This window comes from Leiobunum rupestre, chromosome 3, assembly GCF_980474605.1.
Source record: "Leiobunum rupestre chromosome 3, qqLeiRupe1.1.hap1, whole genome shotgun sequence".
Classification (NCBI taxonomy): Eukaryota; Metazoa; Arthropoda; class Arachnida; order Opiliones; family Sclerosomatidae; genus Leiobunum; species Leiobunum rupestre.
The window spans coordinates 10,605,963-10,633,684 of NC_143386.1; the positions used below are offsets into that span (position 1 = coordinate 10,605,963).

General features: G+C 33.7%; 1 protein-coding gene across 2 annotated transcripts; it reads left to right on the forward strand.

Annotated features, from left to right (window-relative positions):
• Positions 1-254: 254 nt before the first annotated feature.
• On the forward strand, positions 255-27,585 carry Nt5c (5' nucleotidase C). 2 transcript variants are annotated; one of them, XM_090167797.1, is made up of 15 exons: positions 255-559; positions 2,667-2,842; positions 5,959-6,033; positions 11,916-11,971; positions 13,310-13,400; positions 13,961-14,089; positions 14,292-14,352; positions 16,871-16,973; positions 17,979-18,080; positions 23,283-23,367; positions 23,922-24,062; positions 25,762-25,848; positions 26,951-27,009; positions 27,147-27,397; positions 27,493-27,585. In XM_090167797.1, exons 1-14 carry the CDS (start codon positions 313-315, stop codon positions 27,349-27,351), a joined length of 1,617 nt encoding a protein of 538 aa, XP_090023923.1. In that variant the 5' UTR covers positions 255-312; the 3' UTR covers positions 27,352-27,397; positions 27,493-27,585. The 2 variants fall into 2 exon arrangements, with proteins under 2 accessions (XP_090023923.1, XP_090023922.1); XM_090167796.1 differs by lacking the exon at positions 27,493-27,585 and having other exon boundaries at positions 27,147-27,442.
• Positions 27,586-27,722: the final 137 nt, after the last annotated feature.

Below are 27,722 nucleotides of genomic sequence, written 5' to 3' on the forward strand. Positions count from 1 at the left end.
TTGGCACTCGCGGTCAACTTCGCCAGATACAATAGTGCCTCTATTTCTTTTCTATCTCTATGGTTTCTTCAATTTCGACATTAATTGATTAAAAAAATTAAAACGTATTTCAAGTAAAAAATGGGTAATTTATGAGATTCCCGCCGACCTAATAAATGAAACTCAAAATTGTTTGACTGGAAACACTGTTCGTCTTATTCGTCTACTACGATCTCTAGATGGTCTTTCATAATAATTTTGGTTTAAGAAAAGGAAGCGTGTAAGCATACGATCAGGCAAAGCATTGTTTTGATTCGCAGTATATAAATTACAATGAGTCGATTTGTTTTAAGGCATTTTAAAAATTTTAATCAAATTAAGTCAAGTGGGCGATATATTAATGACGGTACAATTGTCAGACACAGACATAGTAGTTTGACTTATTGTTGTATTATCACAAATAAAGTTAAGAAGAAATGTTTTGATAGTAGCCATCGGTTATTTAGTAGTAACGTAAACGGATCAGAAAATAGAAATGAAATAATGCAAAAATATTATGCAGCCAAAGAGGCTTGTGAAGGTAATTTTCTTTATGTAATAAATATCTTTTCATTTCTTTAGATTGGAGAGACCTCTTAGGACATACACTATAATGTTATTATTTTGCAACCTCAAACAATTCCCTTTTTGTGCATGACATCACTTATAAATGTTATAATTTAGTTGTCTAGTTTATCAGCACTTTAGACCTTAACATGTAGTGGTATTTTCTGATTAAAAATTAAATTTGAAATCAGTCAATAGTAAACTTTCTCAACATTTTTTGTCCGATCACTATCATTTTATTTTTGACAGACTGACAGCTAGGAGCAACAAACACAGCACCCCACACAAGGATAATGCAACCGGTCAAAAGTTGTCTATTTTCTTGTGTACAGTTAGTTAGTTGTATTGGTTAGATGTCGGAAGGGGAAAATTCCTAAATTGTCTTCCCCCTTTCCGTAAAACTCTCTGCATAAAGGCTCATCCAATGAAATTTGTACACAACACTACTTTAGGGTGTTTAAAGACTGGCTGTGTGCTCCTTGTGTTTGTTGCTCCTAGCTGACAGCATCATTAGACATTGATATTATTCTGGTGAAATTGTCAGTTTGTGATTGGATATTTCTTAAAGATAGTAGTATATTGGGGCTTCTACCAAGTCCCTAGAATACCAAGAAGTCCATATTTTTTGAGAAATCTGATTAAAGTATGGTCAAAGCATTTTTCTCTGCCTGGTGGTCATTCTGAGTAACGAGGCTATAGCGAGAGAGCTATGTACAGTACAGGGGGGTTAGTTTGGTCCAGAATGAGGCTATAGCGAGAGTGCTGGGACTAGGGGCTAGCTCGGTCAAGAACGAGGCTATAGCGAGAGTGCTGGGACCAGGGGCTAGCTCGGTCAAGAATGAGGCTATAGCGAGAGTGCTTGGACCATGGGCTAGCTCGGTCAAGAACGAGGCTATAGCGAGAGTGCTGGGACGAGGGGCTATCTTGGTCAAGAATGAGGCTGTAGCGAGAGTGCTGGGACCAGGGGCTAGCTCGGTCAAGAACGAGACTATAGTGAGAGTGCTGGGACCAGGGGTTAGTTCGGTCAATAATGAGACTATAGTGAGAGTGCTGGGACCAGGGGTTAGCTCGGTCAAGAACGAGCTAAAGTGAGAGTGCTGGGACCAGGGGTTAGTTCGATCAAGAATGAGACTATAGTGAGAGTGCTGGGACCAGGGGTTAGCTCGGTTAAGAACGAGGCTATAGCGAGAGTGTTGGGACCAGGGGCTAGCTCGGTCAAGAATGAGGCTATAGCGATAGTGCTGGGACCAGGGGTTAGCTGGGTCAAGAATGAGGCTATAGCGAGAGTGCTGGGACCAGGGGTTAGTTCGGTCAAGAATGAGGCTAAAGTGAGAGTGCTGGGACCAGGGGTTAGTTCGGTCGAGATTGAGACTATAGTGAGAGTGCTGGGACCAGGGGCTAGCTCGGTCAAGAATGAGACTATAGTGAGAGTGCTGGGACCAGGGTTTAGTTCGGTCAAGAACGAGACTATAGTGAGAGTGCTGGGACCAGGGGCTACCTTGGTCAAGAATGAGGCTATAGCGAGAGTGCTGGGAAGAGGGGTTAGTTCGGCCAAGAACAAGGCTAAAGTGAGAGTGCTGGGACCAGGGGTTAGTTTGGTCAAGAACGAGACTTTTGTTCATCCAAGATTAATTTAAGATGGTAAGAATGGCCGGCTTGACTATTTACATATATTTGAAATTATTTCCTTTGGTGAATCTTCCGCCTACACCCTTGGAATTTTAGTGAACCATGAACTGAATTTGTTATAAATCCAAGTTTATGTTTTTGATTATGGGATAAATGGAATTAAATTAAAGATATCAAATAGTAGGTTAACTTACTCTGCCAAGGGGAGTTTAAACCATACAATTGAAAATAAGTATTGCTACACAATTTTTAGATAGTTGTGAATTAATATAATGAATTCACCTTAAACCGCGAATGCTGCTGTTAAAGAAACTATTGTGTGATCTAGTTTCATCCCCCATGGATTTATTTGATTGGTGAAGCCTACCTTGCTGTTTTCCCTCTAGTTAACTATATTCTCTTCGATTAGATGAGTTTGGTTCCAATATTTTGAACTGAAATTTTTTCTTTAGTGGACCTGCCACCGCCTGATGTAGATCCATATGGGATATTTGCAAACAATGAACTCAATCTGTCAAAAATCCAAGTTTATGGATTTGATTATGATTACACATTAGCTGTCTATAAAGAATCTCTACATTATTTGATTTATGATCTGGGAAAAGATTGGCTGATCAGCAAATTCAAGGTATATATGCAAGTTCATTAACTGTTATTGATTTAGCAACGGGCCAAATATTGCCACTTGCACTGCATTAAATCACATTAATTCAGTGATAACTATTGATAACTTTTGTAATCGCTGAACTCTATCTGTAATAACTACCAATTCTTATAATTGGTGTACAGATAAATGGGAAGTGGTTATCTTCTTAGTAGAAGCTGATCCAATGAGGAAACGCAGTAGTTCCCAGTATAGTAGGGATTTGGCTTGCCATTGTGTTGGGTCAGGTTTCAAGTAACTCGAACCCGACATGATCTGATGTCTCAACCACTCAGGTTGGGTTTAACACAACCTGCCAGTAAGCTTGAAGTAACTAGATCGTAACTGTCCGGATGGCGCAAGCCAAGTAGGAATGCATATTGGATATAGTTAGGATATTCACAGCTTTACTTTAATATAGCATTTATAGTAATGAGAAGTATAGAGCCAGGCTTGGCATTTTCATAGAAATTCAACTCATTTCATTTTTTTTAATTCCGGCTTTTAATTTTTATTTTCTATCAAATAACATCTTTTTCTCCATATCTAATTTATTGAAAATTAATTCATTCACTTTTAACACCAACAATTTTTGTCATTTTTATATTTCATTTATTATTATGTTTTAAATCGATGAATGAAGTGGTGTAATTTTATATATTTTATTAATGAAACTTGGATTAATTAAACACAGGGATATAACACTCCAGCTTAAAACTCCATTATGTAGGAGAAAAGATTGTTATAAACCCTCTATCAACGTAAATCCTCATTGAGCATGCATCAAATCATTCAAATGTGTGTCAAACTAGTAGCGCATCTTCACATTTTGAGCGAAGGCTTAGTGACACCCCTTTCTTTTCACATAAATAATTTGGTAAAATCTTAATTAATATATTCTCAGACTACACATTTCGGGTGAAGTGTAGTACAGCGGCCTCATCGAATTTGATATTAATTTTGGTTGCGCCTGATAGACCTTGTCACGTAGATGTCGAGGGTATTTTTTATTTTGGCCGCAAATGAGTATTTAATTGTTTAATTTAATTTTTTTAATTTAAAGAATTTCTCATTTTCATTGAATTTTATATTAATTTTGGTTGCGCCTGATAGACATTGTCACGTAGATGTCGAGGGTAATTTTTATTTTGGCCGCAAATGATTATTTAATTGTTTAACTTAATTTTTTTAATTTTAAAAATTTCTCATTTTCATTGAATTTTATATTAATTTTGGTTGCGCCTGATAGACCTTGTCACGTAGATGCCGAGGGTAATTTTTATTTTGGCCGCAAATGATTATTTAATATTTTAATGTAATTTTAAATTTCTAATTTTTGGGCATTTGCACGTGTTTTGTTGTACTTATTTCCGTCGTGTGTTCGCCGGCAACACAGTTTCGGTGTCCTAATGAATTCCACGTGATATTCCCTTTTTGTATAAAATCAGTTACAGTTTTTGTTCATTTTCTCGGTGTTTTGTATTTTTGGGCCACAAAGTAATATTCCCGTACTTTATCAAATCTTTTACAGTTTTTGTTCATTTTCTCGGTGTTTTCTATTATTGGGCCACTATATACTTGATGCGTAAGGCTTGGTACTGTCCTCTAGGTCGCGTTATAGATGGCCCATCGCTTTTTTTAGTATGGGGTTGGGGAGGCGCTGCGCGCCCCCAGCGCTTGAGCGAAGCGAGTGTGCGGCGCCGTCAGGCGCCAATACGGGGAGTTTAGTAACGTCTTTTACGTGTTTTGGAAGTAATTATCTTCGTCGGGTTGTCGCCTACACCACGGCTTGTTACTGTTTGTTTAGGTTTCCACTCTACTAACTTTTTAACATTAAGTTAGTTAATTTAATTATCATTTTCGACCCAAAAACAAAAGTTTCGTAATCAACGCGTCAAGTGCTACACTCTCCGCCACCCAAAAATACAAAAACACGGTAATTTCCTACAATTAGTACATTTTTAACATTAAGTTAATTAATTTAATTATCATTTGCGGCCCAAAAAAATTGTTTCGTAATCTACGCGTCAAGTGCTACATTCTCCGCCACCCAAAAATACAAAACCACGGTAATTCCCTAAAATTAGTACATTTTTAACATTAAGTTAATTAATTTAATTATCATTTGCGGCCCAAAAAAAATTAGTTTCGTAATCTACGCGTCAACTGCTACATTCTCCGCCACCCAAAAATACAAAAACACGGTAATTCCCTAAAATTATTACATTTTTAACATTAAGTTAATTAATTTAATTATCATTTGCGGCCCCAAAAAAAATTAGTTTCGTAATCTACGCGTCAAGTGCTACATTCTCCACCAAAAAAAAACACGAAATTACATGAGGCCGCTGTAGTGCAATTTTGCCCAAATTTCAGCAATCAAGTTCTTACCATTGACTCGTATTTCTTATATTGCTTGTTTCTAGCAACTCAAATGTATGATCGCTATAATCGCCATGCCTACATTTACCTCTCTCTCTCTCTCTCCCCTTGATACACTTATTGCACATGCGCTTTAGTCATTTCTGTTTGGGCGCTGATTTCACCAATAGAGGTTTCATAGCAATCGTTTACGCGTTTTTGCTTCTGTGGGATACCCCTGGGTTGAATTAATCCAAGAATGAAATTACCTTTTTACAAATAACATGCTTATGATATTAGGTCAAAACATACAATTATAGTTTCAATATTGTCTGGCTCATACAAGGTTAAACCGGTGAACAATGTTTGATTAAGGAAAATACCTTTGACACGTATCAGTAATTTTTTTACATATACTAAGAGTAACACTAATAAATAATTTAAGAAGAGTTTTTACAATTTATTTATTTATGACTGAATTTTTTTTATAAAACAGGAGAATTATAAGTTAATTCAATATATTAAAGCCTGCTAAATTAATATTAACTGCATGCTTCGCTTTTAGTTACCATACCATAAGACAGTAAAAACATGCTCTTACATTTAACTTAATTAGCCATCGATGAGCAACTTTATGTGATCAGTGAGTTTGTTGAGTGTTATATTGCTTTTCTTTAAACAACCGTTTTTAAGATATGGTCTTGGAGCTATTTACTGATTAAATATATTTATTTTCTTAGTATCCTTCGGAGATCCAAACCTTGGAATATCACCCTGGTTTTGCTATTAGAGGATTGCATTATGATATTCAGAAAGTAAGTTAATTTTGGTTTAAGTCTTAAAAAGTAATATTGTGTGGTGAGTTTATGCTCATTCGTTCTTAGTCTTTAGTATCTTGATTTTAATTTTAACTATCTTTCTTCAACAAATATACAAAATTTTGTACTTTTGTGTTGTTTGCAAAGTTAGAATTTTTTTTCGGTTCTTCTCAAATAGTTTTGTGCCTATCAAACTTATATCAAAGAAAATCCTTCTTTAAACATAAAATAAATATGTATAAATAATAAAAATGTTTGTGGCATGGTTACAAAAAGGTAAATAATTGTTTATTCAGGGGTTACAATAGTTCCAATTTTGAACAAAAAACTTCATTTTAGTATCGTAATAATAACGGAAACTTGTTTATATATAAAATATTGTCAGTGTGAAATGATTTTAAAGAAAAAATGTATTTATGAAAAATTTCACATTTACTTCTAACATAATACTATCAACATTGAAACAAAGGATATTTAAAATTTTTGTCTAATGACTGGCCAAACTGGAAACATGAATCCACCTGATGGTGAAAAACTGAAACTTATACAAATCTCCCAATACATGCTACAGGAAACTGCTTCATAGATGGCAAGGATTAATATGTATTCTAAGTTGGTTATCTCCATTGATTTTTCTGATCGTCTGCTCGCAGTGTTCAAGCGAATTTCAACGCATCCTATTTTTACTAGTAACTTAGTAAGTACCACATCTATATAAAGTAAATTTATAATAATAATAATAAACATGCATATATTATCTTTAAAATGTTGGCTAAATTACAGGTTTACTATTCTACATGGAGGCTCAGTTTGAAGATTTTGAATTAGACTTTGATATCCCTTCCGAAGAAGAATTATTTAACAATGCAATGTCTTTAAAAAAACCTGACTTTTCAAATGCAAATATAATTTCACTGGATTCTGAAATTATGAAGAGGAAAGTCCAAGCATGCTTTATAGAATTGATGTAGGTACAATGAGGCAGATAGTAAATGTATCTAAGATTGCGCAAGACAACTACAATTTTCCAATAGAATGGGAAATTAAAGAAAGAAATATGTATAATTTGGGATAAGTTTAAGCTATTGTGGTGATGAAAAAAGTATCTTTACCCAATTGAGTTAGAGCTAGATAATGGCAATATGTCTTTCTGTTGAGTTTTATGTCAACGCACACGGAGCAGAGCCACTGAAGAGTGAATAAACTGACGACGTAATAAAATTCCAACTAGTAATTTATTAACGAAGTTAAAAACATTATGTACCAAACTATTTACAATATATCTAAGTTAATATGTGAGCGACATTACTATTGAAAAATGCAGAAGCTGAATGACTCTCTGACTATTACTGCGGTGACGTTTTATAGTAATGCCTTATCTTGTTAAAAAACAAACTAAACATATTAGATAAGATAACGCATGTTATAAAAACAATATATCTTCATTGTTTACTTCAACACTTTCCCTAAATTGTGCTTAGATAATATGCCAGGTTTCTGAAAATCTTGGTCTAGAATGATGTGCAAAGAAAACATCTTACAGCAAATGAACAAAATTTTGTGTTTATTTTGTGAAGATGAAATTGTTAAAGAATTTTTCAAAATATAGGTTTGTAAATTGGTTAATGCCAGGATTCAAGAGTTTATTACGAACCATAATGATTTAATTTCTAAAGAAATGAAGATTTTGGTAAAGGGATTTCAAACTCAAAAAACCAATTAAAAAACAAAGATAATGGTAGAAAAAGTGATAGTCTTAGTCAAACTATTGATTGTGATAGCCCACTGAAAGCAGTTCAAATTCCTAAAGAGGATGAAAGTTAAAAACCAACTGATTTTAATAAGGAGGGTACCAAAAAGTTCCCATCACTCTAAAGAAGCTCAAACTTCAAAAGACTAATTTAGTTCTTGGTCCCTCTACCGAATGCGTAAGAACAGATTCTAGTCCCACTCAGGTCAGTCAAAATAAAATGTAAGAAACTTTTATCAAAAGGGTATTAACCAGTTCACCATGAAGACAATTCTAGTCCTACTCTTCCAGGTCCTTCTACCACGTTCTTTACCATAGATTCTATACCTAGAAAGGCATTCAATATAAAATGTTACAATATGGCTTCCAAAGGAGGTCACGCATATGATCCTGAAGTCTATTCTATTCTTACTATTCTACCTCATGTGTAGTCCAAAAAGGCTATCTAAAATCAAATATAAGAAACTGATCTCAAAAATAGCTAGTACTACTAAAATTTTAAAGTCCCCAACAAAATCACCACAGCTTATAAGGACAAGTGATAGAACAAGAGCAGTGGCAGATGGTATATAATCCCAGCTTGTCCCATGGCAAGTGGGCCCTGTGGGCCTCTGATGCAGTGGTCCCCCTTAAATTACTTATATTAAAAATTTTATTTTTTTCCCCCACTTATGTTATGTTAGTTTGAAAATTTATTGCTTATAAAAATTAAATGATACATATACTATTCTGAGTGGGCCTCCCATTGGGTCATAGCAAGTACTTATTTTAACCATAGTCTACCGCTGAACAAGAGTTCCTAAAAGAAGAGGAGACGATTAACAGTATTAAGTGAATAATTTTATTAATTAAATTTTACAATGTATAAAAATAATTTATTGAGTTTTTATAATGATCTCATGTTTTTGTGGCTACATTAAAAGAAATTTTTAAAAGACAGGCTTGTGTTTGTAGACAATAAAAATAAATGGTTAATATTTAGTAATAATTATGTTAAATTAATTAAATTTTTGCTTCGAGTTTTCTGTATTCAAACCACAATAGTTACTCTTAACTTTTGTTTTTACAACTTAAAAATTAAATTCCACCTCTTATATAAAGACGTCTTGACAATTTTGGATTCTGGGATTTTTTCCATGACTGTTGTCTCTTGCAATAATCGTCTTTTGCGCAGTTGCAAAATTTATGCTGGAAAGTTTGCTTCCAGTTTGCAAATTTAATTTGCGAGAAAACACACTAAGCAGCGCACTATCATTCATTTTTTGTGGGGAAAGGCAATAACCTGGTAACCTTTAAAAAAAAAGCTTTAGCTTAATTATTAATTCCATAGACTTATTCTAAGCAGTTCCAGAGTCTTCCAGCTTAAACTCTTTTGCTGAGGTGAAATAAAGTTGATTTCTAAATCTTCTTCCAGAACCACACGCAACCCATTTTCAAAGTATTCCAATCCGGGTAAAGTTAATTACAGTGGCCTCATGGTAATCTCCGCGTCAAGTTCTACATTATCCGCCAAAAAAACAAAAAAAAACCATAAGGCCGCTGTAGTTTAATTTTGCCTTAAATCCTCCATTAATGTTTTCTAACACTTCAGATTTAATAGTGTTAATCTTCTTGTGGGCCAGAAGTCCATTTTTAATTCGAGTGTCTAAGCCATAAAGGTCTCTTAGTATGTCTTTTTGCTGGGAAGAACATTTAGCAAAAGTCCAAGAATCCCGTACTATATAGCTCGTAAGTAGTATAGAATCATGCCTTAATAGCTTATTTTTACACCTTGTATTTCTGCCCATCCAAATACTCCACCATTACTTGAGAAGCTTTTTATTGCTATGGCTCTTGAGCTTAACAAGGCCTGATGAATCATGCTTTTTAACTCGTGAGAAGGGAAAATCACCCAATGAATTTTCCCACCATCACAAAATGGGTTTTCAAAACTTGGGTTTACGGAAATGTCTATTTCCCCCATTTCATTTTCCTGGTAGTTAAAAGGTCCTAGAGTAGATATTATTATCTCTGGCGCCATTGTGGAAAATGAATATGAATGCAATTTGATGGTAATAAATAGAGCTTCTCCTATATACTGTTGATTAAAAGACACTGGGCTAATGAAATAGGGGCCAATTAAATCAAATTCAGAGGTTAGATCCCACCAAAGAGATTGAAGAACATACTGGGTTGGAATTGGTACATGTTTTGTTTCCCCTTCTCTTAAAACGTCATTTAGATCTTATTATTTAAGAATTATGGTCGGCTATGCTGGATACACAAGAGGATACAGAAATTATTTATCAAGAGAAAGATAAGTACAAGAAACGAAACATGTTAGTTTTATGAGGGGAAACTCTGGATTGAAGAGTTAAAGGAGGCGAAAGACAATTGGTTCGAGGATGTAAGCTACTAACAATATCCTGAATCTAATCGATCAAACATCAAAGGAGAGATATCCGAGGAAACTGCAGTTGATAGGTCAGTCCAAGAAGAACATGATGAGAAAGTGGTGTCATCTTCACATATAAATGAAGATGATGATGACACACGGGTTGATGAGACTGAGAGACTTCAAGAAATTGAATGGTGATGAAGAGGAAACAAGATGGTCTGGACAGTTAAAAGCAAAGTTAATGTGTAATATTTTAATGAAGACACAAATGAGATAATTCGCTCAGACAATGGAAGAATATCTTCAAGCTAAAGGATTACCATATGATTCTAGTAATATAACTTAAAAGCTACAGAGAATATAGCGTACAACTCTTCATACGAAGAAGCGATTAATTGCACTCAAGCAGATCAATATGAAAAGGGCATGGATAAAGAAATAAACACAGAGTATATGCTGTTACTAATAGACTAAAAAATAAAACCATGACTATTGGTATACTTTGAAGAGAAATGCTAATGGAACCATTGTCCCGATATAAGGCCAACGCTATAAACAAACACTTAGTGAAGATTATCATCAAACATATGCACCTGTGGTCCATTTTACTTAATTAGAGCATGCATTGTCTTATATTTGTGCTACATAGGCACTTAGATATCAAATGTGCATATCTCTATGGACACTTAGAAGATAAAATATATGTTCACCAACCAAATGGATATAATTACATAACTGGGAAGGAGAATCGTGAATCATGTATGGAATTTAAAGAAATCGCTTGTACTCCACTTTTATAATTTGTTTTAAAATTTTATATTTTTAGACCAACAAGCTCGCTACTTTAAATTATAAATGGCATCAATGAGAAATGATTGTAAACCAAAAAAGTATTTAATTCTTTCAAAACAAATTTGGAAGGGAAGTAGAAATCACAAAATTTTTAAAATTCCTTTTTCGTATTGTAACTATGCCAACGAAATTTGGCCATCATGCTTAAAATGTAAATTTTCTTTAGTTTAAGTTTATTAGATACCGAAATATTTGAAAAAAAATTATTTTAAATATTTAAAATCTAAAATAGTACAAAAATAAAAAAAAAAATATAACTTTGCAAATAATTATTTACAAGTCTAAAACTTTTGGGAACTTCCTTTTTCAAGCTACTCTATTCATAGAAAAAATATCATTAAAATAAAAAGTGGGCAAATTTTCTGCTAGTCGAATTGACATGGAATGACCCTATATCATCTATGTAGGCAGAGTTCTTAGCCGCACCAGAAGCAGCAAAGAAAATAGCTTGGTTATCAACAGTGTTAGACGAATTGTATAAATTAATTAATAAGATTACCAGTCCTAAACCAATTATACCGATAATGAATCCTCAATTTAGTTTACGGAAAAAACTGAGTCATTCTAAACGTATAGAATTGAAATTTAACTATGTTTGCGATGATCAGAGAATAATCTTGTGGAGATGTTTACAAAATTATTTTTTTTACTATTTTATACAATTTTGTTTATTGGTAAGACTTAAATACTAATTATAATAATACACATAAGTATGTCACAGTATGGAGTGATTTGGAAATAGGAAGTTTCAGAACAAATTATAGAATAGTTCTAATCACAAAAGTTATGGAAAATAAATAGAACAAATGTTCCAAGTGCCCATAAACCTTTAAGCTGAAAAATGTTTTTGGTTACTTTAAATTATCTTGTTAGATGATAAAAATGGTGTTATTTTTTTAGGGTCTTCTTATGAAAATTGACTCTTTCCATCAAATTCAATACGGAAGTGTATACAGGTTTGGTTTCAACATGTTTTATATTTGGGTTTTTCTTCTTAACAGTCCAATGAAATTATTTTTTTTAACTATTTACATTTTTCAAATAGAATAACCAATTAGTTTGTTGTCAGGTAGAAAAATATGGGTTGAGGACTCTTGGTTCATAAAATATAGAAAAATATAATGAAAGGAATTTAATATTTTATCTCTTACTTCAAAAGCGTGTTTATTACCATAATTAGTATAAGAATTGTAAGTATGACACTTATAGTTTTGCCCTTACACTTTTTCTTACTACCACATAATCCACATTGCTGCTTATGTTTTTTTACTTGAAAAAAGTAAATTTACAGTATCCTTATCCATATGTTAGGTGGGGTAATAATGGTGGAAAAGTTCCATAGGGCTGTATATGAGGAGGCTTAGTCGGGCAGATGGTAATCACTCATTTGAGAGCTGTCTGGTTAACTAGATTAAGGGAGTGGTTAGCTCCAAGTTAGTCTTGGTTAATGCCTAGCATTTAATTCTACAGACAACACTATCTCTCTTAGTTGAAATTATTAAGATAAATTGGTCTTAAATGATCATTGTGTAGTGGGATTGCCTTCTGCTACAAACTACACTTCCATCAATTATCACAGGTTATGTCAGCTTTTTACCTGCTGTTTTGAGATCTAGAACACAACAGTAATATAGCTAATAGTGCAGGCTTCCACTGAAAAATATGTAAATATGGAAACTGTGATTAGAACAGCATGCCCTGAATCATTAAAGCAAAGCAATTTTTTTTGTCACTTAAAGAACTTGCATGGCATTCTCCTCTAATGGCCTTGGTGCCTAGCAATAGAGGGAAAGAAAATTATTAAACCCTCTGCCCCGGCCTGTGCCCGAGGGAGATTTTATACCCTTGTTTCATCTTTTTAGGGCGTAAGATCAAACCGCGCCTTGGCCTTGGCCTCCGGTTTGGCTCAGCCATTTAGAAGACACTCAGCCTCGGTGCTGAGGCGAACGTTTTTAAACCCTTGGCCTCGGCCCAAGAGAGTTTTTAAACCCTTTTTCGGTCCTTGGGGTCACCCAATATTTTGCAAAAATGTACTCTATTACATGAAATATCACTTGAAAGTTTTAAATTTTTTATTTTAAATTTAAATTTACTAGAGTGTTTAAATAGTAAATAAGCCAATTATTAAGGTGTCGCATGGGGATTGGAAAAATCTTGGGTAAAAGTTGAGTTTGCACTCCCTTTTAGTGCCTTAATTGTGATAGATAATCAAGCCAAATTTCCCCAATTTTATAGAATTTTGTTCCTTTTTATCATTGTGGTTTTTATAAACAATTTTATATTTTTATTTTCAGAGGCCTGACTCCATTATCCATGCAAGAAGTAAGAGGTATTTATGGGGGTTCGTATATTCCTCAAAATCTGATAAGAGGATCACCTGGAGAAGTACGTTGAAAGTAGTTTAAATATTGATTTTTATTGGCTGTGGGTCAATCCACAAATTACCTAGTGCAGTAAGGGGGAGGGAAGTTTTTAAATGCTTCACTAAATGTTACTAAGGGGAGAGGTCGCTTAAATGTTACATAACAAAAAGTTTTATACCAGAACCTAAATTATAAGTGATTTTAAGTTGGTCTTTAGTTCTTGTTTACTCATTTATAATAGTTTGATTAGTTTTCTAAAGGTTTGAAATAAACTTATTTAAATCTCGCTCTTATTATTGGGGAGGAGTTTGTATCTTTAAAGGAATTTATGGGGTGGGGCCTTTACAGTTACCCCCTTCACGAGGGGAAGTTAGTGTGAAGAATTTTATTTTGTAATTTGCAAACAGCCTCTTTGGTCAAATTCTTAATTTTAACTTCTCAAAACAAAATTGTTCTCATCTGATATTTATGAACCTATAATGTAGTACGGTAATTATTTATATATGTAATAAATACACTTCTAATGTTTTTCCTAGGTACGTATTACTTTATACGTTTGTTTTTAATTACATCTATTTTCAGGGTGCTAGTATGCAACAGCTAAATGATCTGTTCTCAGTACCTGAAATATGTTTGCTATCGAATGTCACTGAATATTTTCATAGGCATAACATTGCATACCATCCTGAAATACTCTTCTATGATGTACAGGTAATCTTATGATTATATTTTTCAATGTGTGCAAAACACTATAAAATATTATTCAAACAGGGCAGGGAGTTTTATTATAGATCCTGGAAGAAAATTTAGTAAAGAGCACTATCTCAAAGTGACCCTAAATTTTTGTCCCAAAATGTACGAGGAACATTGTGCTTGTCCATTGTAACCAATCTCACTTATTTCTTTAATTTAGACGGCAGTAAGAAGTATTCATCCTGTCATGCACCGTCTTTTATCAGAGAAAGATTGTATTGGTAAGATACAAAATTTTGTTTCACGTGAAACAAAAAATAAGTAGGATTTTAGTTGGTATTTAGTTGGTATACACATTTTAGTTGACATTAAGTTGGTTTTAAGTAGGCTCAAGTGGTCAGCATATTTCAATAAACTAGTTAAAGGGGTAATAAGTTGTTATTAAGTTGGTGGGAAAATACTTTTTTCTTCAAGTTGGTAATTAGTTGGTTTTTAGTGGTCAGAAAATTACATATTATTTTAAAGTTGGTTTCAAGTTGGCTTTAAGTTTGGACTAGTTGGTATTAAGTGGTTTTTAAGTAGGTTTTTAGTTAATATTTAGTGGAACAAATACCAACTTAAAACCAAGTTTTAAGTAGTTCTTAGACAACTTATTTTTTAGTAAGGGACAATAAAGGGGTCTTTTTCAATGTCACTTTATTACTGTAAATATGAAATTTATAAAAATTTTGCTAGTAAAAAACTTAACAGGAGCCTAAAATACATAGAGACAATGTGCAGGCGATTTTAATTGTTTAACCCTCTAACAATGCCCTTACCAAAAATTAAGTGGTCTAGGAACTTGGTTTTAAGTTTGTATTTGGGACAAATACCAACTAAATACTAACTAAAACCATACATAAAAACAACTTATTACCAACTAAAACCATACTGCCAACTTAATATCCACTTATTACCCCTTTAACTAGTTTATTGAAAAATGCTGACAACTTAAAACCAACTTAATACCAACTAAAATGTGTATACCAACTAAATACAAACTAAAAGCCAACTTATTTTTTGGTAAGGGATAAGGCCTATTGAAAATTTAAATGCTTTCAGAAGTTAATAATAACGCCCTTACCAAAAAATAACTTGGCTAAAAACCATCACCTAAAACAACTACTATTTCAACTTGGTTTTAAAGTTTTATTTTATTTGGGACAAATGCATGCTTAAAAATAACTTAAATCATCTTTAACAACCAACTTATTTCCAACCCCTTACATTTAACTACTTAAAACCAACTTAAAAATAGAATAAAATTTTCTGACTACTAAAAACCAATTAATTTCAAACTTAAAAAAAAGTATTTTCCTACCAACTGAAAAACAACTTCATACCTCTTTAACTACCCTTACCAAAAAAAAAGTTGTCTAAGAACTACTTAAACTTGGTTTTAAGTTGGTATTTGTTCCACTAAATATTAACTAAAAACCTACTTAAAAACCACTTAATACCAACTAGTCCAAACTTAAAGCCAACTTGAAACCAACTTTAAAATAATATGTAATTTTCTGACCACTAAAAACCAACTAATTACCAACTTAAAGATAAAAGTATTTTCCCACCAACTTAATAACAACTTATTACCCCTTTAACTAGTTTATTGAAATATGCTGGCAACTTGAGCCTACTTAAAACCAACTTAATGTCAACTAAAATGTGTATACCAACTAAATACCAACTAAAATCCAACTTATTTTTTGGTAAGGGATAGTAACTTGAAATATGCTGACAACTTGATCCTAATTAACTTAACACCAAGTTAATGTGTATGCTAAAATCCAACTTATTTTTTGTTATGGGTGCAAGCTTTCATTGGTAAAATAAATATGAATTATTGAATCAAAACATAAAATTGACTATTTAAGACGCGTCTCATTTCATTTCTGAAGTTTTTTTTATGTCATACTTTTGTCGTAATGTAACCCTTAATTACCCAAAAATAAGTGGTCTAGGAAATACTTTAAGTTGGTTTTTGTTCCAAATACCAACTTAAAACCAACTAAATACCAACTTAAAAACTACTTAAAACCAACTTACAAATAATATGTAATTTTCTGACCACTAAAAACCAACTAATTACCAACTTAAAGAAAAAAGTATTTTCCCATCAACTTAATAACAATTTATTACCCCTTTAACTAGTTTATTGAAATATTCTGACCACTTGAGCCTACTTAAAACCAACTTAACGTCAACTAAAATGTGTATACCAACTAAATACCAACTAAAATCCAACATATTTTTTGGTAAGGGAATTTATGATAAAAATTATTTTAAATCCTATTCCTTTTAGAGGAAGTGTTCAAGGATATCCCATACCAAAAAAGTTGGATTTTAGTTTGTTTACACATTATTAGTTAATATCAACTTGGTGTTAAGTAGTCACCATATTTCAAGTTACTAGTTAAAGAGGTAATAAGTTGTTATTTAGTTGGTAGGGAAATACTTCTTTTGTTAAGTTTGAAATTAGTTGGTTTTTAGTAGTCAGGAATTACATTTTATTTTTAAGTTGGTTTTAAGTAGTTAAATGTAAGGGGTTTATTCTGGTCTAGTTGGAAATAAGGTGGTTATTAAAGATGATTTAAGTTAGCATTGGTCCCAAATACAAACTTTAAAACCATGTTTAAATAATAGATGTTTTAAGTGATTTTTAGCCAACTTATTTATTGGTAAGGGATTAATATAGAAATTACCATAACCCATAAATAAACAAAAATGCTACACACATAGCCTATATTTTTTTATTTTCAGATCAATATCTAGAAAAGCAGCCTGATTTGATAATTTTCTTAGAAAGACTTCAATCAGCCGGAAAGAAAATGTTCCTGATTACTAACAGTCCTTTTAAATTTGTGTAAGCATTTTTAATTTTGTCCAGGTTTAATGTATGTCTGCACAACTCAAAAATGTATGTATTCAATTTAATAATAGTTCCATCAGTATCAAAATTTTAGCATGAATGTAATAATTTGCCATGAATATCGAATTATATTCCATTCTACCATCTGGGGCTAGGATGGGCAGTGCCTTTCTGCATTTTACATAACACTTTAGCCCATAAGGAGGCAGGCGTTTGTCTTTGATTCAGTCCACAAAACTTTTCCAGAAGTGACCATTTTAACTGGCCATGAAAATTACTTTAAAAATATTCTACTACAAAACTAGTTGATATTAATAAATTAAGGATTGGTTATATGCCCTAGCTAGTCAATAACCAGGAGCTATAAAATACATAGATATATGCTTGGAATGTCAAAGGAAGTTGCTGCAATGATTATCTTAGAAAATGTGGAGTTTAAATAAAGATATTCACTCATACCGTGGTATGCTAAACTCCAGTTAAAAATGTGATTTTATGTGTAACTAGAACATGATAAATTGATTCTTTTAAATACATCTTCTCGTATGTTTATTTTTCAAGTGTGTGTCCCAATTCTTATTTGTTCCTCGGCAGTGGCTTCATAGCACTGGCACTCAACCAGCGGATTTAAAAAGACTTAGTTTTCTGCGTTGCATTGGCAGCAATGGAACCATGAACATTCCAAGTATACATAATTTTGTCAAAGAGTGATATTCACTATTCCGATTTTTAGAGAATATATTTTTAATAGTCTCCCTTTTAACAGTTTGGCTATTTTATATGATATATCTGAAATTAATCAATTAATGTCAAGGTTACTGTAAGTTAAGAGTGAGAACCTTTCTATAGTCCCACATTGTGCAAAACGTTTAGTGAGAAACTCTTCCAATAGGGTATGCATGGTTGGCAACTTCATTAATAAACAAGCTATTTTAGTTACTATAGTTGATTTTATATCTAATGGATATTATGGCTATTTCAACACCTTTTTCTTCCTAGAGACAAGGGTATGAGCTACATGATAGGTCCAGACTGGGCAAAATTTTTTGATCTTGTTGTTGCTCAAGCTAGAAAACCAAAATTTTTTACTGATCAAACAAGGTAAGTTTTAAAACATTTCAACACTATCCAAATATTTAAGAGGATGGGGTGCACAGTTTTGAACCTCATGCACCAAAATGAAATCCTGGATACATACACCCTTGAACCATAGACGAAGAACGGGTAAACCCTGGACAAGCGACGTACGCTTTCCACAATAGAGAGAGAGATTTTGAAAATTGTTAGGAATTTGCTGGTGCGTGACGCTGGCGCCTCTAGTGGCCGTCTTCAAAATAACGGCTACTGCGCAAGCGCAAACTTTTGTTTCTCTCTAATTTCTGGTCTCGGGGTCATAGTCGAAGTGAGTCGCGCCGTTTTGTTAGCCTTATCCTGTCAGTCTGAATCAGTCTTGCATTTAGTGTGTTATTTGTAAATAGATTATTAGAAATAATTGACCATTTACCATGTGTTTTCCCTAAAGAAATAAAACATCGTGGATTTATAATTTTAAGTATGTTTTTATATTTATCCTGTGTTGATTGTAGAAAGTGCTTATTTTTATAATCGCACGATTTTCTATTAATAGGCCTTTGTCACCTAACATCTTCACAATGCCTAAAGCCATCACAGTCTAAATTACAAAAAAATATATAATATTGAGTGAAATACAGAAATGTTAATAGTACTTATTGAATATATTAATACATTTAATAGTTTTGCCATAGAACCTAGAAATCTGAACTGAACTGATTTAGCATGACGTCACTAATCACTATCATTTGGCAACACTGTGTTCTTGTTTTTGATTTGCTCTTGAGTCATGCTGTTGACAGGCTGTTACTTATTCTAATAAACTTAACTTAGTTCTTTTAAAATTGGATGTTTTTATTGCCTTATTAAGAAAGTTGATAATACAACATGGTAGCAGAGCGTGGTTCTTTTCATGGACATTATTAATAGATGATAACAATATTGAAGTATAATATGGCTGAACCAAGGCCTAAGATGTAATAGTGAGTCAACACATTTACAGTTTTTGTTTGAAACCTTTGATTGACGAGATTAGGCCTAGTAACAGTGGCGGAAGATGGATCAGTACTCATGATGGGTCAACTTCCAAAGTTGACATCAGATAATTACAAAACATGGAAGTTTGATATGGAAATTACTTTAAGGTCAAAAGGGCTTTGGGAAATTGTAAAAGGATTGGAGATAGCGCCAATTGTTCCTGTGCTAAATGCTAATAATGCAAGTGCTGTTTCTTTGGCAGAAGAAGCACTGAGGCGATTTAAATTAAGAGAGTCTAAGGCATATTCATTAATTGCTCTGGGAGTAAGTGAAAATTTACGAAGCATAATTACTGAGGCTACTACAGCAGTAGATTTATGGACCACATTGCAAGACGCTTTTGAACCCAGATCCCGTGCTAGAATATCAACATTACTGAATGAATTCTATGGATTGAAGTACACGGATGGCGAGAGCATGCCAGTATTTATTGGTCGAGTCTACGATATTAAGAGACAACTTGAAAATGCCGGGAAGATATTAGAAGAGCAAGATATTGCGTATAAGTTAATTGGAACTTTGCCTTCGTCATATGAGTCGTTGGTCTCACAGATTTACCAGTTAGAAGATAGTAAATTTAAGCCCGAGCCAATCAAACAGATGTTGGTTGCCGAATATGGTAGACAGTCGCAGAAGGATCTTAGTATTGGTTTGACATCGGATGCTTTTATGGTACGCTCTGTACATTCAAGTCAAAGAGGAAGAGACAATTCACGTCAGAGGGGAAGGAATCGTACAAGTCTCAGAGGAAGAGATACCTCAAGCCAGAGCGGTAGAGGGCATTATTATGACAATCAACAGAATGTTTAGTGGTACATGTTTCACTGTCATCGTATGGGACATAGAGCTGAAGACTGTCGACAGTGAACCAGGAATCGAGGTAGAGGGCGTTTTACAACCGAAACAAGAGAACCACAAACGGGAGCCTTCTTCGCCGCTTCCCATTGTTCTTCAACAATGTCTAACGATTGGATTGTAGATTCAGCCGCAACTCGACATTTTTGTAATGCAAGGAATTGGTTTCATACCTTCATACCTTTCAAATCAAAAGTAACAGTAGGTGAAGGCTGTTCAAAGGTTGAAGGTCGTGGCGATATTTGGATCAAGATAAATGATACAGTACAAAACATTTGCCTGCTAAGCTGTGGGCCGAATTAGTATTGACTGCAGCGTATGTTAAAAATCATGCCAAGCATGAAAAGCTGAAAGACAAGGTTCCTCTAGAGATTTGGATGGGTAGAAAACCAAGTGCCATGCATTTCAAACGGATTGGAAGTTTGGCTTTTGTGCATATTCCTTCCCAGCGACGGCAGAATAAGTTAACACCTAGAGCTAAACTTGGCGTAGTAATTGGCTATGCAATTAATACCAAAGGACATCGTATTTGGTATCCCACCGAGAATATAGTTGTTGAAACAATGCATGTCCGATTTGATGAGGAGAGAAGAGGTATTGATTACATTACTAATAATAAAACATATGAGGATACTACTCGGTTACCCTGGCTTTTTGATGATGATGTAACCCTAGTACCGCAGGCACAAGACTTACCAACGGTCAAGGAGGAGACAACCGAAGTGGTTATACCAATGGAAAATGTACATCAACCTCTGGTACTGGCTGAGAACAATCCAAGTAATCTCAGCACAGCTGCAAGTAGTACTGTTACAACCGCAAGAAATTCCACCATAACACCAGTATTACGTGCTGGTATTAGACGGGAAGTAGTTATCAGGCAAGGTGGGGCATCCCAAGGCCGAGCAGATGTTTACTACTATGATTCCAATGGGTATTGACTGCGTTCTAAACCCGAAGTTGAGAGTTACATAAAATCTAATAGTTTGTCATGGGATATCAATGCGTTTGATTTTTCCAATAAAACATTACCAACATCTTTGGTATCGACTTTAAATGATTACGATAATGAAGAGTTTTCAGCTTTTTGCACAAGTATACTTGTACCGCAGACCTATCAGGAGGCGATTACCTCTAAGCAAAGTATCCATTGGCTGGAAGCCATGCGTGACGAGGTTAACACACTGAATGAGAGAGAAGTAACTGAAGTAGTAGACAAGCCGCAACACAAGAAAATCATCGGCTGTCGTTGGGTTTATGCTCTAAAGAGAGATGCAAAAGAACATATAATACGATACAAAGCCAGACTCGTTGCTCAGGGATTTTCCCAGATTGAGGGTGTAGATTACGATGATACTTTCTCACCAGTGGTTAGTTTCAGCTTAATTCGTCTATTTATTGCTATTTTCGTCATTACTCTTGGCTGGGTACACAAACATATTGATTATTATTATGCTTATTTGTACGGTATTATCGACAAAGATATATACATGAAGTTCATACCAGGTTTTGGAAACGCTGATTCTACAAAATGCCTCAAACTGAAGAAATCATTGTACGGACTTCCACAGAGTGGAAGGCTATGGTATTTAGAGTTATATGAAGTTTTTAAAAATTGGGTTTCAGAAAATTGGCTGGAACTAATTGCATCTACTATGTACCATATAACGCACTGGTTCTTGTGTATGTTGACGACTTGAGCGTATTAGCTAAAAATAACAGTTTATCCGAAGAAATCTATCATATTTTGTCTGAAAAATATGAACTTAAGACACTGGGACCAATACAAAAGTTATTAGGAGTTGAATTTGATTTCCGGTCGAGTAATACGGTTCAAATTCATCAAGGAAATTATATAAATCAAATCATAAACAAGTTTGGGTTGGAGTCAGATATTCCAGTTTATTTACCCATTAATCCATCTGCTATATTGACCCGTAAGGATGGTCCTACTACAGAAATTGAACAGCAGCAGATGGAAGAGTATCCGTTTAAATCTTTGATTCGAAGTATCTTGTTTGTTGCCCAGAGAACAAGACCTGATGTCCTTTATGCTGTAGTGGCATTATCGCAATATAGTTGTAACCCTGGTTACATACATTGGGTTCAACTATGTCAACTAGCAAGATACCTTTCTACTACTTCCAGCTACGGTTTATTCTACCAACGAGATCCAGCACCTAAACTCACTATCTATAGTGATAGCGATTGGGGGTCTGACAGAGATTTCCGTACATCACAGAGTGGATACACAGCATTTTACGGGTCTTGTTTAATATCGTGGCGTTCAGTGAAACAAAAATCTATTTCGCTTTCCTCAATGGAGGCTGAATATTACGCTGTCTCTGAAGCTACTAAAGAACTTTTATGGTTCACACCCATAATTGAAGAACTGAAAGTTTTTGACATTCCGGTTGGAAACCAATTATTTTTTGTGATAACCAGTCTGCGATTCATTATTCTCAGAACAGTGTAGAAAATCAACGATCTAAACATATAGATATAAAGTTTTCATTTTGTTAAAGATAATTTAGAAAAACAATTGTTTGAATTGTTATATATTCCATCAAAACGGTATGTTGCAGATATTTTAACTAAATCCTTAACTAAAGATAAATTTCGTGATAATTTTAGTTTGCTTAATTTGGGTTATTAATATGTTTGTTTAATAATCATTGTTTTATTGTGTAGAAAAGTTTTTAATTTTGGGTTATTATTGTTATGTCAAAATGGGGGAGTATTGAATATAATAATATATTTAATAGTTTTGCCATAGAACCTAGAAATCTGAACTGAACTGATTTAGCATGACGTCACTAATCACTATTATTTGGCAACACTGTATTCTTGTTTTTGAGTTGCTCTTGAGTCATGCTGTTGACAGGCTGTTACTTATTCTAATAAACTTAACTTAGTTCTTTTAAAATTGGATGTTTTTATTGATTTATTAAGAAAGTTGATTGTACAACAGTATTCACCATTAAACATTTCATCAATAAATTCATCGTTATCGTTTGAATTCATCGTTTATTCAAGTCCAATTGTTAAGCCTTAGCTTAAACGTGTGGGATCTCCACGACCCACGTGATTCGAAACCGGGAATTGACAAAAGATGAGGAGGAGGGTAGAGCGCGAGCGCACCAGCAAACAAACAAGCAGCGCCTCTGATGGCACTAACATTTTTTCGCGGAGAGAGGAGTAAGTCGCGTGTCCAGGGTTTACCCGTTCTTCGTCTATGCTTGAACCAACCTATAAATAATCTTAAAAATTCTTCTCCCTTTCACCTGAAATTATCACTATAAATACATGAATCCCTTCTAAAATAATAACTTGTTACAGGCCTTTTAGGATGTATGATCCAAATTCTGATAGTCAGTTGTGGCAGAGAGTTACTTCATTTGAAAAAGGAAAAGTTTATATTGAGGTAAGTTCAACTTCAGTTAGACCATACCACTAAAAATGTGAGCTACTGTATTTACAGTTCTTTGCAAACTGTCGGTTCAAATTTTTGGGTGGTTTTGTCAGTGTTGGGGGTTTACTAGTTTTTACTCATTCTGTCTTTTAGAAGATTTTGGCTTGGTATATACTTTTGGTCTTTAGACAGTCGGTTTTATTTGGACTTCGTATGGCAGAAGCTGCATAGAAAGTTTGGCAAATTTTATGTGGTCCATATATTTTTGATCAATTTCCAAACTTTGGTTCGGGTTTTAATAGTTCATGGTTATTAGTTTTTTCTTCCCAAATTTTTTAATTTATTCATGAAAATTGAAGCAAAGTTTTGTAAATTTGTGTATCTAACGAGACACCTATCATAAAGTCTGTTAAGTAAAGGTCTTGACCTATTTTTCCAGCAAGGGCATGCATCCATTATTTAGGCATTATTTTACTGACTCATTTTAAATTATCAAAAGAGACACAGTTGAAAATTTAACTTTAAACTGCTGATTTGCAAAGATTTAATGAGGTTAACTACTTTAGGGTACGCTCAAACAACTTCAAGAAATGACTGGATGGCATGGAAACTCTGTTCTTTACTTTGGAGATCAGATTTATAGTGACCTTGCGGATCTTACTCTTCATCATGGATGGAGGACTGGTGCCATTATAGATGAACTTGCTGTAAGAAAATTATTCGTAACTAATTGTAATAATCCACCATTTTCTAGTTTTTCTATATATCTTCACTAATTTATTTTGAGCAAAACTTTATTTGCCTATTTTTACCGCAAAAGCCAAATTGTAAATTTCCTGAAAGACCAATTCAGTCAAACATTTAATAGTTAATTTTATAAAATAAAAAGTGGCCTTGCCCAACTTGTTAAAATGTTGGTCTTATGTCATAAGAAACAGCTTTATTAGTATAATCATAAGACTATCAAGGCCTCCTAAGTTTGAATTTGGCATAAGTGCCCATGTATTCAGCAGTAGACCAGTGCTGGATAAATCAAAATTAGGATCTATGCTACCTGGAGGAGAAAAAGAACAAATCCTCCCAATCTCCCTCACCCCTACCACCTATACTACCTCTTGCTATCAACGAAGCGGTTTAAGGTAGCATGCATTGGGGGATTTGTGCATAAGTTTGTTTTTCACCACTAGGTAGATTCATGTAGCCAGTTTGGCCAGTTGGTAGCCTAACTTTAAACTCAGGGGGCCTTGATAGTCCTATGGTACAATCTTCATACGAGTGATTTGCATGCATGCTACAAAAACCCATATTACTTGCGGCTTGTAAAAGTAAGATTAAAACAAGAAGGGGCCACGTTACTTTATAAAAAGAACTATTGCTAAAAAGAGTTATTTTAAAAATTTCGGTCAATTTTTGATGGCTGGGCTAAACCAAAAAATTATTTCTCCTGAACCAAAAAAATTAACCCTTATGATATGAGCTGTGGTGGGAGCTATTAAAATTAAAGCTTTAAATTCAATTGGAATAAATTTTTGTGTTATTCTGGGTTAACTATAAACAATGACAAATTGGAATTGTAAAATTGTTTTAAGGTAGATTTAAAATGAAAAAGTGGTGCTGAATTTTCAAAAAAAATAAGAGAACATTAAATATTAAAATGGTTGATACAAGGAAAATATGTTAAATAAGAAAGAAAACTTAAAGAAAGCTTGATTCCTACTGAAGTAATAATTCGGAGAGAGATTGGAAATCAAAATTTTGTCTGATAACCAGATGCTTTATTTAGCCTCCAAGCCCTCACCTTTTATAAAAACTTCTCTCAATATTTGAAATGCTTAAATAGACTTTAGGGTAACATCAAATCTAAAGTAAAATTTTCAATGCATCATCAGAGTTTGAAGTATATATTTTGAATTATCTCCTAGAAGACCTACTCAAAGTTTTGTTGGCACCTTATATTGGACTAAGACTGGTAGATAGGAAATTTATATTTCTAATCATTAATGCTCATTCTTTGATATCTGATATCTATTGGATGTACATTAATATGGATATCATGCATGCAGGTGATATTGGAACATAAAAATCAATGGTATTTGTATATTTTGTATATGCCTTATGTAAATTTTGCATAGTTGGACATCTGGGAGTTATTCACTGCTTGCTCGTTGCCATGACATTATTTAATATGTCACAGATCAAGAGGCAAAACATCCAACGATGCAGCGCTGCAAATAATCACATGACCAACATAATTCCACGGCTGACTCAAACTTGTTCCCTTGGCAATAAAAATGGGCCACACCCACGAGCAAGCTCTGAATAGTTTATATTCAGACATATCACAGAGATATAGTTGTTTGTTTTGTAAAGAAAATTTTAAAGCTTCAATTTGAATATTTTTTTCAGAATGAAATAAAAATTTTAAATTCAGAAGAGTTTAGACATGCTGTGAGTTGGCTTCAAACTCTTCAGCACCTTATTGAAGAAATGCAGGTTAGTTTTACATTTGGGTATTCTTAGTGAATAATCTTTAATTAACTTAAAAAATAAATATTTATTACATTGACATTATGACTGGCTTACTCATAATAACTTGTGTGTCCCCAATTATGCAACATAAAAAGAGATTACACAGTACAGCTCATGGTAGCAAAGAATACATACTCAGTGTCACTTATGAGTGTGAGGATCCATTGTTACTATCTTGTTATTGAAACTTATCAAAATTAATTTAGTAATAAAATGAAAATAATCCTTTTCCACCCATTTAAAAATAAATTTTTATGTAAATTCGAGACTACCCTGAAAAGGGGAACTCACTTTAAGAATTAAGAAAACAGAAAATGGTATATTCTATACACCACCATACTTTGTACAACAACAGAGCTATGAAAGATAGGATAGTAGACTCTTGTGCGACAAAACATTTTTGCAAGCACATGGATATCATGCAAAACACATTTGAACCCTCCTAAGCGCAAGCTACGGTCAGAGAAAGTCAATCTTGCATGGAAGGACAAGTAGATATATGAATACAAATAAACTATAAAAAGCAAAATAATCCATTTAATTCCATCACTACACCCCTGGTATAGGAAATATAATTTCTGAGAGATAAGTGGATCAGGCTAGTTCTGTGAGCCACAGAAAGAAACTTAAATATTATGCGTATTTCTCACATAGCCATTGTCATATTACAACCTTTATAAGATCAATGCAAGAGTACTACTAGATGGGCTTTGAAACCTCCAACGATGGCTTTACCTCTTGGGCATTCTTAACGAAAAAGATATGAAATATGTGTCATCAAATGAAATGCTACGGGGTCCAGAGTAGATGTAAATCATGGAGGCCCCAGAGTAGATGTAAATCATGGAGGCCCCACAGTAGAAACAATCCGCTGAATACAGATCTTATAATGCTAGACCAGTGGAGGCTTAGTAGTATTTGTTTAATAATTAAGATGGTGTAGGTCGGTCCCTTTGTTATTGTTTCTAGGTCTATTTTTCGAAGATTTTGGTTTTCAGAACTTGAAAAAGATAATCAAAATTTTGGAGAGTGCTTTTAATTAACAGCTGATTAAATTTTTTTGAAGGACCATGAAGATGCAGAAGAGGTTATTGATCAGTTGCTATTAGAGAGAGATCTGCTTAGGTAAGTTTTCACCCCATTGCTCCGTAGAATATAATTTTCTTTTAAATTAGTCTTCTTTGTCCACTGTCACTTTATAAACCAGTCATTCCTTAATTCGTTCCTCAAGTTTCTGATAATGTAACAAAAATATTTTTCAGGTCAACGACAAAATCTTTGTTCAACCCTCAGTTTGGCAGTATATTTCGAACACATCACAATCCTACATACTTCAGTCGTCGTCTCTTTCGATATTCGGATATTTACATGTCTCACGTAACAAATCTACTGAATTACTCAATGGGACATATTTTTTACCCTCGTCGTGGAGCACTACCTCATGAATGTAAAATACCTCACATGTAACATGTTCTTGTATATGAAAGGATCGAACAGCGCATTTCTTGTAGCAGTAATTGATTTTGTTAATTTAATAATTATAGTGAAATAATTTTGACACTTGATTCCAATTTATTTACTCATACCTAAAATTTATTTTTCAACTAGCTCTGTTTTATAGACAAAGGATTCTCCAGGACAGGAATTCTGTAAGTTTCTCCATACTAAAGTTATTGTCTCCTCAATGGTAACCCTGAACTGGAATTGGGTACAATATCCAGATTGTTTTTCCATTTGGTATTAGTCAATCTAAAAACCCTGTAAATTTTTGTGACTTAATTCTGCATTTTCACTATCTTTTAAAAGGTTGAGAGTTACATTGGGAAAACGCTTTTTTA

What these genes read in the sequence shown, in the direction of transcription:
- Nt5c (XM_090167797.1), top strand. Translation starts at nt 313, where the DNA reads ATGAGTCGATTTGTTTTAAGGCATTTTAAAAATTTTAATCAAATTAAG. An exon ending in TAAGAGGATCACCTGGAGAA is followed by an intron (nt 13,401 to 13,960) that starts GTACGTTGAAAG and finishes ATCTATTTTCAG; the next exon opens with GGTGCTAGTATGCAACAGCT. An exon ending in AAGGAAAAGTTTATATTGAG is followed by an intron (nt 23,368 to 23,921) that starts GTAAGTTCAACT and finishes TAACTACTTTAG; the next exon opens with GGTACGCTCAAACAACTTCA.